The sequence below is a fragment of the Alternaria infectoria genome, assembly GCF_024043175.1.
Source record: "Alternaria infectoria strain BMP 0036 chromosome Unknown scaffold_6, whole genome shotgun sequence".
NCBI classification, from domain to species: Eukaryota; Fungi; Ascomycota; class Dothideomycetes; order Pleosporales; family Pleosporaceae; genus Alternaria; species Alternaria infectoria.
In genome coordinates this window covers 500,120-512,423 of record NW_026250695.1, presented here as the reverse complement: position 1 = coordinate 512,423, position 12,304 = coordinate 500,120, and the positions used below count along the sequence as shown (strand labels likewise).

Below are 12,304 nucleotides of genomic sequence, written 5' to 3'. Positions count from 1 at the left end.
CGATTTGTGCCATCTTGTCCAAGTAGGATACCGAATTCGAGATCTAAAGGATGCGAAGCGAAATCTCTTCGTTGTGTCGTGGCCCCACAAGTTCCGAAAGTCTGGGGAAAGGAATCTGGGGAAGAGCACAGCCCATATAAGAACGTACGATGCGTCCCGGTATCCGAACAAGCTTACTCGTCGCACGTCTGTGTCTTGGGTCGCAAGTCGAAAGCCAGGAAGAGGGAATCGGCAGTTACTTCGCAGCCTTCAGAGGATGGCAATACGGCACCATGTTTAGCTTGATGTCCGCTCCACCGCGCGCTCTTGTCCCGTTCCAGCTGGCGGCTTGATTGAACAGGGAGCGAAGTCGGTGCGGAAATTTTACCGAGTCGACACAGAACCCTACATAACGCCGCATAATTATCAACGGCCTCCTCCTTGGTTGGCGTGTTGCGGGGCCGTTCTCTTGGCTGACATGGGTTGACTCGTGGAGCCCGCGAGGGTGACGGGCGGATGCTTTCATTGTGGTCATTTTGAAACGCCACGCTTGGCGAAGCGGGACGAGAACTTTCGTGTTGCTAGCAGCTCGCGATGCGCTTCGGCAGTTCTGTTCATCTTCTCAGTGCTTCCTGATGGTGTTAACAAACTGTAGTTATGGAGTTCTTCTCCTCATAGATTGAACTGGGGTAGGGCGGATGATTGCGGTCAGATTACGGGCGTAATGTGTGACAGAAGATTTATCCACCGTGGACGAGTTTTGCTGCCGCACCAACAATGTGGGTGATTGACTGCTGCATATCAGCGCGGCAGGATTGCATACGGTCTACAGTATTCCAGACAACTGGGTATCCTTGCCGCCGAGGTCTAAAGTGATGCAACTGGCAGCCTTCACAGATCATGATGTACCTTTGCTGCTCATGCAAACAATAACATCCCCGCAATTTAGCCGGAATCCTTTGTCGTCCGGTGGATTTTCTGGGTTTCTTTGTGCCTTTCCGAGCAACAAAATGCAAGAAATCCACCGACGCGTACTCGCAAGTAGAGCTCCTAAGCTTCTCAGCGAGTAGAGTGTGTGATAGGGTCCATCAAAGTGGGCGGGTCTCGTAGCTGGACTGTTCCGCTCGGTCTAGCCGTATAGTGGCTGCAGGTTTATGGCTCGCACAGACGCAGAATGCAAAAGCTTTGGGAAGTCGAAAGACGCGACTCGGTGGCCGAAGATGGCTGTCAGTGCTGCGAAGTAGGACGGGCGCCGGCGTCGGGGAACAGGACGCTCTTGCCAAGCTGCCGCGCCACGTGGCTGAGATACTGAGCTTCACAACATTGCGACTTCCATAAATACATACTGACCTACAGAAGATCAAACAATTTCAATTTGACAAGGATTCGCAATTGCAGTATTCAAAGCGCCGATCATCTCCAGAGCCTCGTCCTCAGAGCTTCAACTTCTCGAGGCGCCGTGTCAACGACCCACGACTCCACAAATCATCGCGTCAAGGGCCACTTCCCCTCACAAATACATGAACCTCCACAGTCGCACACGGGAACGGATGTCCCTTCTCGGCAACGCTACCTTTGGCGTCTCGCCTTCGTCTCCACCAACTCCTTCATCACGTCTCTAATCTCATTAGGTCTTACCGGCGCGTCATCCAGATCCACCTTGGAAGCTGATGATACTATAGATGCGTGGGCTTTGGCGGCTTGGGTGGCTTCTCCGGCTTTCCCTTCGGTAGGTGATCGAACGCGGCAGTCGTCTTAAGGGCGGGTTTGTTCCCGCGATCATCCTCGGTTTCGGCTATTCGATCATGTGACCACTCTTGGACATCGTCTTCAGCAACTTAAACTCCAGAAAGATCAGCTTCAAGTTGATAGAATACACGTCGAGAGTTCTGCGCACCATTATCAGAGAGAGCTGTTTGCAACTCTTCTCGAAGCTCCAAAATTGCGATTTCCAATGCCATATTCTGGTCGTCCATTTGTCGGACGAACTCAGCTTGCTCTACCGCCAAGATGTCAAGTTGAGCATCTACTTCTTCGCTATGGCGCTGACCATCTGACAGTAGCTCTTCCAGGGTTGCTTTAACCTCATTCTCAACCAAATCCAGGTTATCTGCAAGCTCATCTCTCTCTTCTTCCAGCGCGTCCATCCGTTCCCTCAACTCATGCACTGTATCTGTTTCAGCAGCGTGAGATCTAGTTAATCGCGCGAACGCTTCATCGCGATTAGCTTCTTCTTGCTCTAGACATTCTCCGCAGTTTTTGTCCCTGTCTTTCTCGAGCTTTCTCCAAACAGATCGGTGATTGGCAGCTTCTGCGGTTTTGGCAGTGGCACAAGACCATGTCGTTAGATCTAGATACCCGCAGGCGAATGTTGTCTCGAGATCGACGTGAACACAGATGTCTGCTGCTGCTACCTTTAAGTCCTGTTCACGCTCAGCTTTCCGTTGCTGAAGCATCTTAGCAGCCACGGTCCCAGCATCTCGAGCCTTCTGTTTCTCTTCGTTACGTTCGCGACGGAGGCGATTTATGAGTTCCGTTACACAGGGTCTGCATTCGTACTGCCTTGTCCTAGTATGGTCTGCAGTCTTCTTACAACTCCTCTCCCCACAGGGGAGGTTAATCTTGCTCTCGTGGCCACAGTCGTACGTAATTACGAGAATGGTACACATAACGGACAATATGATTTTAAGGTAGCGGTATCCGGCGATCTCACTCTGCGATTAAGATATGGGTGATAGACACGACTCTCGTATAGGTTTTGAGCATCTACGCTACGACCTTGGAATGATCAACGACGTGTCACTCAGAGAGTCTTCAACAGCTTCAACCTTGCCATGTGAGCCAAATCGTCACATTGGGCAAAACGGGTCACATTGGTAAATGCTTCACAAAGGCAACTAATTACAAAATCATTACATTCGGCACACGATTTCTGTTTCCCCAGAAAACGCCGTCCACTACCTGCATCCCGTCATCGCCAAACACCCAATCTACTTGTCTGCTCTCATTTATCACGCTAGCCCAGGATGTGCACAACATATCGCGTTTACTTCTACTGCGGACACCTAAAGTCCACGACCACTCACGAGCACTCTGGCATCGAGTGCACAATCAACGAGGCGAAGAGCATCACAATCGACGAAAAGTGCAAGCGCTGCGTCCAACGGACATCTCGAAAGAACGTCCGACTCGGCGATATCATGAACGGTGCGGAAGTAACATCGATAGTAAAAGGCGAGGAGAGTGGTGCCCATAGTGGCGACAGTGAGCGATGATAGGAGGTTCAGAAGACCAGGAGTTCTCAATATTTAACTTCACTATCATCGAACCGTCATGAACAAGCCAGAGAGCAAGAAAACACATATGTCGGGTTCTGGATTGGAATCAGACTAGATACGCATGCGATGAGGTAGCCCTCTATGCGGTGATCTACGCTCACAGGTTTATTATGGAAGTCGTAGCATCGCTGAAATACGACGTACTCAAATCTCGCGTTGCGTCCGATGCATGCAAACGTGATGACCTGGTGAAGCGCTTTTACGTTCATGGAAGTAGCCTATTGTCCAAATTGTAGTCACATAAGCCCAGCTTGCAGTTCTCCATGGTCTCTTCAGCTCATTCCAAGCATCACAGCACCCTATATGGCAGACATCACTGTACCTGTCAGTCAAATTTACGCCACCTACCGCTCCCTTGGAAGATATCTGGAGAATCCCAATACCAGGCTGTGAGAAGAATGTCTAGCCCCGTCGCCTTATAGATTGCACACGGCATCACCCGTATCCGGCGAAGGCTCCATAGACAGCGTCCCTCTTTTCGTGTTATCCTTGTCCACGCTGGCCATGGAGCTTCCGCATTGCTACCCTTTATAGTTATAGTTGCTGCGACCGACCGTCTCGACTAGTGACTATTCGTTGTTCAAAGGGCTCGACGAGATCGCGGCCGCTAATTCGCGATGGGTTGTCGGCACCCGAGGCATGGACTAGAGATCGGTCTCTGCGCGAGATGATGGAGCGACTTCCGTATGCGATATTTGTGCGAGGAGGGCGCTATGCGTGACATAGTCTTCGACGAAGTGTTGCGAACGGTGTCGATGCGAAGAGACGGGGCGGAGAGGAAGCTGTTGGACGCGTTCAGAACAGCTGACCCGAAGACGCGGTTGAATGAAAATGGTCGGGGGAGCATGTGAATATATGACATGTCTGCTCCATGTCTTCAGACGTGTCGTGAGCGACATCAGTGTAGACGACCTGCGGGTTGTGTAGGAAGCCTCGCAAGCTCCAAAGGTTGGTTTCCCAGCCGCGTTCCGATGCGCGGGTGTTGCCGGCTATAATCGATAAGTTCCGACGGAGATTCCGATCAACTCACCACGCCACCTCCACAAACGCTTGACTTCGAGACTTCACACCCCAGATCACATTCCACTCAAATCACGACGCGTCTTACTTGATAACCAACATGGCCAAAGTCGAAGGTGCCCCTGCTCATGGCGCTGTAGCCCACCTCCTACCACAAACATACAAGCGATTAGTCTCGGAATGGCTTGAAGAGGACACACCAAGTTTCGATTATGGTGGTTTCGTAGTGGGCGAGGAGCTTTCGGAAGCGAAGCTGCTCGGAAAGAGTGAAGTGAGTGTTTTCGACTACTGTAAGTGCCGACTAACATTGACAGGGCATAGTAGCAGGCGTCCCGTTCTTCGATGAAGTGTTCCGACAACTAGGTTGCACGTGCGTTCATCTCACCAGATTACATGATCAAGCTCAATATTGACAACTACTAGCGTGGAGTGGCACCTCAAAGAAGGTGCTTCATTCCAACCCATCACCCACTGCGCTACTGTGCGCGGCCCAGTCCGTCACCTCCTTCTCGGCGAGCGCGTGGCTCTCAACACCCTCGCCCGCTGCTCCGGCATCGCGACCAAGTCAAATCGCCTACTTACTCTTTTACGAGGAGCTGGTTACCCAAACATTCTTGCTGGTACCAGGAAGACTACACCAGGTTTTCGACTTGTAGAGAAGTACGGCATGCTGGTTGGAGGCGTGGACGCGCATCGAGTTGATCTTAGTGCAATGACGATGCTAAAAGACAACCACATCGTGGCCGCAGGAAGCATCACCAATGCAGTGAGAGCCGCCAAAGCAGCAGGCGGCTTTGCAATCAAAGTCGAAGTTGAATGCCAATCGTTTGATGAAGCAGACGAGGCGATTGCCGCTGGTGCTGACATCGTCATGTTAGACAACTTCACCCCAGAAGGTGTCCAAGTTGCTGCTAAAGATCTGAAGGATAAGTGGGGACGGGGTACTGGAGACAGGAAGCAATTCCTCGTTGAAGTGAGCGGTGGGCTTACAGAGTACAACGTGGAGAAGTACGTCTGCGGCGATATTGATATCGTGAGCACGAGTAGCATACACCAAGGAGTGCCACACGTGGACTTCAGTCTGAAAATCGTACCGAAGAGTAAAAAGGATGGAGGGGAGAGTTTAGCGGTATAACCTGACGGTGGGCGAAGGGGACTTGTGGGTATCCCTTACGTATCGACAGACATAGCTAACTAATTCAGTATAGTTATTTACAATATTTGTCACCTTTCGGTGGCATGACTTTCACTATGACCAATTCCCAAAACTGTCAAGCGTCCATTTCATGACCTCAGACACCTCAGACTCTTACTCTTCTAGCAAGCATGGCAAGGGGCTCGAGCAACCGCTATCCGCGCTGATCTACGACACGGCAACATCACTAATCAAAGCGCTTTTGTAGTCACTGTCTTCTGAAAATCGTCCCACAATGCCAACATCGACTGCAATACGTGGCCCTCTATTCCTTCGGCTCTGGCGTCATCTAGCCGCTTTGCATCGCCTCCGCGGTCTGCGTCAAGCCTTTCCGACCAATCTTTCTCGTGGCTCTCGCACACAAGTCCTTTAATCTTCGGCAGCCGGTTGGCCTGATCACCGGTAAGAGGGTCTTGGTCCGCTTCGCTGCATCACAAGGTTATATGGCCGTCGTCCCGGTCATGTCTGCTAGAACAACTCGCGCGTCCGCCGAATCTAAGCGATGGTCTCCACATACGCCTTGCTGCGCCTTCAAGTGCTTTCATATGTCTGTTGCGCGTTCGAAAGCTACTCCTGGATCGTGCCGGGCTGGTGTACACCATGGGAAGGTCGACCACGCTGGCTGGCAATGCCCTTTGCGCCCGGATACTCAACAAGCCAAGGTCATACGTTAGGATCAATCAAATCCCTAATTTTATCCAGCAGTGGGTATGCAAAGCCGAGTAAAACATCGTTACTCTCTTGGGTTGCGTTGGCAAGCGCTGGCGACAAGTATAAAGTTACGCCCGACGCGGTCTTCAACTAGACTTCATAACGGTGGGTCTGCTTGTGGATCTGACAAGGCCGTGCCCAATGAGCGCCTTCCGCTTTCGCAGAAGGCTTCCGCGAGAGTTCAAGCATCAAAGCTCCCGGCCCTAAGCGAACTACGTTTGCTTCGCTCACCTTCCGTGTGCGCCGTAGCCCAGGCACGAAGGAACGACGTCCTCTCGCCTCAAGCTCGTGTTGTAAATTATTTTGCTTGTATCGCATGGAGCCAAACCGCTTTCTTACCGCCATGTAGAGCTTCGAATCCTACATCGGGTACACCGAGTGACAGAGCACGCATGCGCCCCATCTCGCATATCCATGGATGTCGAGGCGTGGAAAAGACAGGTACAAAAGGGTGAGCTGTAGGCACCCTCTTCGCATCACCATTCTCTCGTCCACAAACTTCAGCTTAATCAAGCCCTACAACATCATTGCTCTCCTCGCTTTTTCAATATGCAATATCTCAACACCATCCTCGCTTTCGCTGCTGCAGTGGCAGCTGTCGACATCAAGTCGCACGGCGAGTCACACTGCAAAGGTACCGAGAGGGTATATGTGAACGCCAAAACCAACCAGTGCTATGCTGGTGGCGGGATATCCTACGCTTGGTCGTTCAACGCTATTCCCACAAACTGGAACCTGCAGACTCGATCCCACAAAGACGGAAACTGCAAAACGCTAGTTCACGCCTGGAACTCGAACGGCGCACGCACGGTCTGCCATGGCGCAGCCGTCAACAACTTGTTGTACACAGGTGCTGGATACAGCTTTGCCAGCAAGAAGAGGTCGGAAGACACTGTTTTCAACAGTGAAGACTGCATCTGGAAGCCAGACCTTATGACTCTGGGAGACGGCACAACATACAAGCTTACAGATGTTGAGGACGAAACTGCGAAGATTATGTAAGAGCAACCCTAAGCACCAGACAAGGCCCTGAATATGATGTACTAATTTCATCTTCTCATAGACTCGCATATGGTGATAACACCACAATTGCCGAGAACATGCCAAGCCTATTCGACGACTACATTACACAAGAGCGTCGCTGAGTGTGCCATCAAGATCGGTTGTTGGTGATCTCTAGTGCGATGCCTTGGCTCAATACATTCCATCCACTTCCTCCGATGCTACTGCGACAGCGCAGAGCGGACGCATTCACGACTTCCAAAGCTCACATCACACCTACTCAAGCAGGACTCCGAAACGAGAAAGCAAGCAAATGATGAAATCCGGAAGAGACTAGTCTCGCTATATATTGTTGGGATATCACACACAAAATGAACTAAATCGATGACCGGCCTACTCCGTTTCCACTTCTTCTATGACTTCCATCTCTTATCTTTTGTGACACTTAGAGGATGACGATGGTATTGCTAATGATTCTCTCTGTATTTGAGTGGTGTCAGAGTGAAGATGGTAAACCCAACAAAATGCAATTCTCTTACCTTGTACTATGGAACGCTCTCCCAACACCACGCCAACCGTCGTTCACGTGGCACATTCACTTTCGCAACACCGTGCTATTGTTAGTTTACAGCGCAATAAAGACGCATCAAGAGTTTAGATAAGTGCTAGGTTATTGTGCAGCCGTGAACTCAACAGCAACAGCATGGCATTGTGCTGGCGCGCCTTCCACCTTCCGACTTGGTATAACCAGTCCTTCCTGGATTACGCCAACCCTCTCACAATGTCGCATCACTGTGTTGTGGTCAATACAATTGACCTATAGAACAAAATCATTTCCTCTCTCACAAACTTTTCATCGTTACCACAAACCTTTGCCGAACAAACACAGGTACAAATATGCGCACGAAATTATCGTTTACTACGACCCTGGCGACTCTCGCCATCCTAGGAGACGCGCACGGAGATCATGCTAATGACAGCAGGCAGTACACTCTAACAGACGATCTTGGTTACAAGAACTTCTTTTCCGCCTTTGACTTCTTCAACGAAACCGACCCAACCAAGGGCTTTGTCAATTATCAGAATCAGGAAGATGCGACCAAACAGGGCCTAATAGGCTACCTTGAGGACACAAAGTCCGTGTTCATGGGTGTGGACTATACGATCAAGGACCCCACTGGCCGCGCTTCTGTTCGCCTTGAGAGCAAGAAAAGCTGGAATCATGGACTACTTATCGCAGATATTCGTCATATGCCTTCGTCGGAATGCGGTACTTGGCCAGCCTTTTGGCTTTTATCGTCTTCAGTGCAATGGCCGAACGGCGGGGAAGTCGATATCCTCGAGGGTGTTAACGACTACGAAAGCAACTCTGTTACTTTACACACAACCAAGGGCTGTGTTGTTGATAACTCGACTGCGGCTGGAGGAGGATTTGGTGCTGTAGGTGGTGATAACAATGCGCCATTTACTGGTCTTATGAGTACCGACGACTGCGACGTCGCCGCTCCTGGCCAAGAGAAGAACGTCGGATGCTCTATCCACGCTCCTGACACCATGCCTGGTATCCAAAGTGGCGGCGGTAGCGGTAGTTCCGACAATACTGGTGCCGCGCCTCTCGCATCTTATGGTACCGATTTCAACAAAGCGCAGGGTGGTGTCTATGCCATTGAATGGGCCGCCACCAGCATCTCAGTTTGGTTCTTCCCCCGCGACTCCCCGGGCTTCACGGATAACTTCTCTTCGAACACCACGGCTCCTGATCCATCAACCTGGGGCACTCCTATGGCGCACTTCGGTGGTGCTGGCTGCGACTTCTCTGAGCGCTTCAAAGATCTTCAGATAATCTTTAACACCGCCTTTTGCGGCGAATGGGCTGGCGCCGAGTGGGATAAGTCTTGTGCCAAAAAGACCGGTGTTGCTACTTGCAATGAGTATGTACGCGATAATCCCCAAGCTTTCGTGGAGGCGTATTGGGAAGTGGCGGGATTGAAGTGGTTTCAGAAGGGTGCTGCGTAGAAGAGGAATACTGTATGTCCTCCTTCTAAACTTGTGCCAATTACACATGGTCCAGTTGTCGATGCCAAGACGAAATATTGGTGATTCAATTGGTAGATTGACCATATGTTTATCAGCCGCATGGGCGTGTGTCAAAGCCGCGAGCTTGTCTTGTTTTCTATATCTCTCAGCTTTTCGCGCAACCTTGGCAATATGATCTTGACGCATGACTCCCGAACGGCCGTTCATCCTGAGATAAACTCCCCATCTTGGTTCCGCCGAGGAAACCAGATTGTTGCAGTGCATAGGGTATGCCGTTTGAGCCGTGATGGTTGAAACGAGCGTTTCCCAATCGATCTAGCAGTGTAATGGCTAATATTGATCATAATTCTTGACAACCTCTTCTATTTGGTTTCAACAAGCGTACGTAGTGATACAACAGATGAAAAACGTTGCAGTCGGTTGGAGAAGGGTTCATCTCACGCGTCGCGGACGCGTCAAACCGCGGGATGGTCTAGCCGATACAGGTTAGAGTGGGAATCGTTTGTCTGCAGCACTCTCACCGCAACATATCGCAACATCAGAATCGTCCCCTCCATGTCGGTATCATCATTTGGCGCCTTCTCGAATCTCTACTTGGCAAGATGGCTACTCACGGAAAACAATTAAATGATGCTAAACGTCTGAAGCTACCAAAGACCGCGTTTACCCTGAGCAAACTACCAGAGTACGAGCTCCTTGACGCTTGTGCTCATGAGAACCTACTGACTGTGAATAGTCTAACTAGCGATATCGTTCAAGTGAGGTTTGGACGCGAGACTTACGACTACTTTAAGCTTCCCGCAAAGGTTGATCCACGTCAGAGCAAAATAGATGATTTCTTCTGCAAAACCCCCAAGACCGATAAAGCAGACAATGCCACGAGCAAGGTTGACCCAACGGGTGCTATGGAAGTCAGCGAGAACGAATGGATGTTCGACGTGCACAAAAATGTTTTGTGTGCAACGTCCGCATTCTTCCAGGCCGCTACAAAGCAAGTATGGCGGGGCCAACCTCGAAAACCTATCGATCTTACCACGGAGAATGGAGCAGATTTTGAATGTTATGTACAATGGTTATACAGTGGCAGAATCGCGATATCCTACAACCCAGATCCTCAGCAGAATGACTTAGACGGTTCATATCACCCTTTGGACGACCTCATGGACCAGTACCTCTTCGGGGGTAGGATCATGGATCCAACTTACCAGAATGCTGTCATGAAGGTCTTCATAGACTGCATAATTATGGGACTCCGCTTCGAGGATGGAAATGCGTACGCGATTCAGAAAGCGTACAAAGGCACTATGGCCGATGATCCGATGCGAAAGCTGCTTTTGGATTGGTGGGTTTGGACAGCGGATGAGACTTGGGACGTTTCTGATATCATTGAAGATACGGGCAAAGAATTCACCCAGGAGTTGCTGGCTGCTTTGCTGGCGAAGCGGACACATCCTGGATGGTTTGGCAAAAATAGGCACATGAGGCCATGGACTGATCCTCAAGCCCAAGGAGCGTACTACCTTAAAATTGCCGATGGCAAGAAGAGCGTTACTGCATAGCGAGATATCGACATACACCGGTGGCGGACTGCTACTAGATTCATATCAGTATCCGATACTTAAATATCACCATCGCCTCACATCTTGTAGCCTACGGGCAGAACTGCGCAACAGTACACACAGACTTGTTTCCATCCAGTGCACGGATGGATCACCATGAGTACCCTGGTCCCGATCCGGCCGTAATCGCTTGCCCAAGGAGCAGCTACAACGCAGCCCTTCACTACGTACAAATGCGCAACGCTAATCCCAGAACCTGATTAGCGCCGGTGCGCTCTCACCTTAAGTTGTCACTTACCGTAGAACCCAACACCTCGAATTTGTTACGCCTTCAATCGACTACCAGAAGCTAGGCTCGTCAACCATGGCGCCCCCAAACGAGCAACCAGCGAAGCGCCGAAAGCTTCTGCCTCAGGGCAGTGCTAATTCTCGTGATCTCATTGAGTAGGTTTAACATACAAATGGTTGTTGGAGCAATTCTAATGCGGTATAGTGTAGGTAGCGAGATACTCATGGTCAAGGTTGGGGGTGGCGACGACCCTGTCGAACCGAACGTAGCAGGCGAAAATTGCGACAAGCCCGAGCACAGCAACGAATGGGACGACAGCGATACCGACTCACACATTTCCAAACAACGCATCTTCCATATCCACAAAAGCGTTCTCTGCAAGACGTCCGCTTTCTTCCAAAACGCGACGAAGCCAGAGTGGTCTGGTCCAACACCGCGCCCTATAGATCTTTCCGACGAGTGCCCTGATACCTTCCATTTGTATGTGCAATGGTTGTACAGTGGAAAGATTGCCGTCAAGACCAAGCCGCTCAGTGACTCGGACACGGGAGATCGCAAGCGGGAAAGTGTGAATCAGCATTCGATGATTCAGTCGTACGTTCTTGGAGAAAGGCTCATGGACCCCACATTTCAGAACGCAGTACTGCAGTGTTTGATCGAGTGCGTAGAGCAAGAAGACAGTTATCCCGGCGACCAGACTATCAAGAAGGCCTATAAGCGCACGACAAAGCACTCGCCTCTTCGTAAATTGCTGGTCGACTTCTGGGTGTGGCACGGCGACTCTGAGTGGGCGGCTGATGACATGAACACGAGTCTGGGGACCGAATTCACGAACGATCTACTTAAGGCTATGCTTGAACTGCGTCCTGGCCCAAGTGAGGATGCAGAACAGGTTCAGCCTCCTTGGCTGAACCATCCAGAGACCTACAACATAAAAGAGAACAAGAAAACGGCCAAGGACACCAGCAACAGCGGAGACGTTGCCAAAGAGTAGCGTGGAGTGTGTCAGCGCATACTGCTGAGATCTGTGAAGGGAAGAATCGTGCGAGCCTCTTCAGAATTCACTGAGATGGTAGATTACTGCACATGGGGGGATGACTCTTGTAGATTGATGCAGCTTAAAGCTTTTGTCGGCTACTTTGCACGCATATTGCAGGTTAGAGTAAGGGCATAT

The 12,304-nt window shown here is 50.6% G+C and overlaps 5 protein-coding genes across 5 annotated transcripts; all 5 read left to right on the top strand.

Annotated features, from left to right (window-relative positions):
* Positions 1-4,437: 4,437 nt before the first annotated feature.
* J4E92_004468 (uncharacterized protein) lies at positions 4,438-5,472 on the top strand (the record flags this gene model as incomplete). Its single annotated transcript, XM_051495858.1, has 3 exons — positions 4,438-4,608; positions 4,652-4,707; positions 4,761-5,472. 3 exons carry the CDS (start codon positions 4,438-4,440, stop codon positions 5,470-5,472), a joined length of 939 nt encoding a protein of 312 aa, XP_051353698.1.
* A 1,320-nt stretch (positions 5,473-6,792) lies between these two features.
* Positions 6,793-7,245, top strand: J4E92_004467 (uncharacterized protein; the record flags this gene model as incomplete). Its single annotated transcript, XM_051495857.1, has 1 exon — positions 6,793-7,245. One exon carries the CDS (start codon positions 6,793-6,795, stop codon positions 7,243-7,245), a length of 453 nt encoding a protein of 150 aa, XP_051353697.1.
* Positions 7,246-8,142: 897 nt separating this feature from the next.
* Positions 8,143-9,261, top strand: J4E92_004466 (uncharacterized protein; the record flags this gene model as incomplete). Its single annotated transcript, XM_051495856.1, has 1 exon — positions 8,143-9,261. One exon carries the CDS (start codon positions 8,143-8,145, stop codon positions 9,259-9,261), a length of 1,119 nt encoding a protein of 372 aa, XP_051353696.1.
* A 623-nt stretch (positions 9,262-9,884) lies between these two features.
* J4E92_004465 (uncharacterized protein) lies at positions 9,885-10,841 on the top strand (the record flags this gene model as incomplete). Its single annotated transcript, XM_051495855.1, has 1 exon — positions 9,885-10,841. The coding sequence occupies one exon, from the start codon at positions 9,885-9,887 to the stop codon at positions 10,839-10,841; it is 957 nt and encodes a 318-aa protein (XP_051353695.1).
* Positions 10,842-11,205: 364 nt separating this feature from the next.
* J4E92_004464 (uncharacterized protein) lies at positions 11,206-12,124 on the top strand (the record flags this gene model as incomplete). Its single annotated transcript, XM_051495854.1, has 2 exons — positions 11,206-11,285; positions 11,335-12,124. The coding sequence occupies 2 exons, from the start codon at positions 11,206-11,208 to the stop codon at positions 12,122-12,124; spliced, it is 870 nt and encodes a 289-aa protein (XP_051353694.1).
* Between the last annotated feature and the right edge of the window lie 180 nt (positions 12,125-12,304).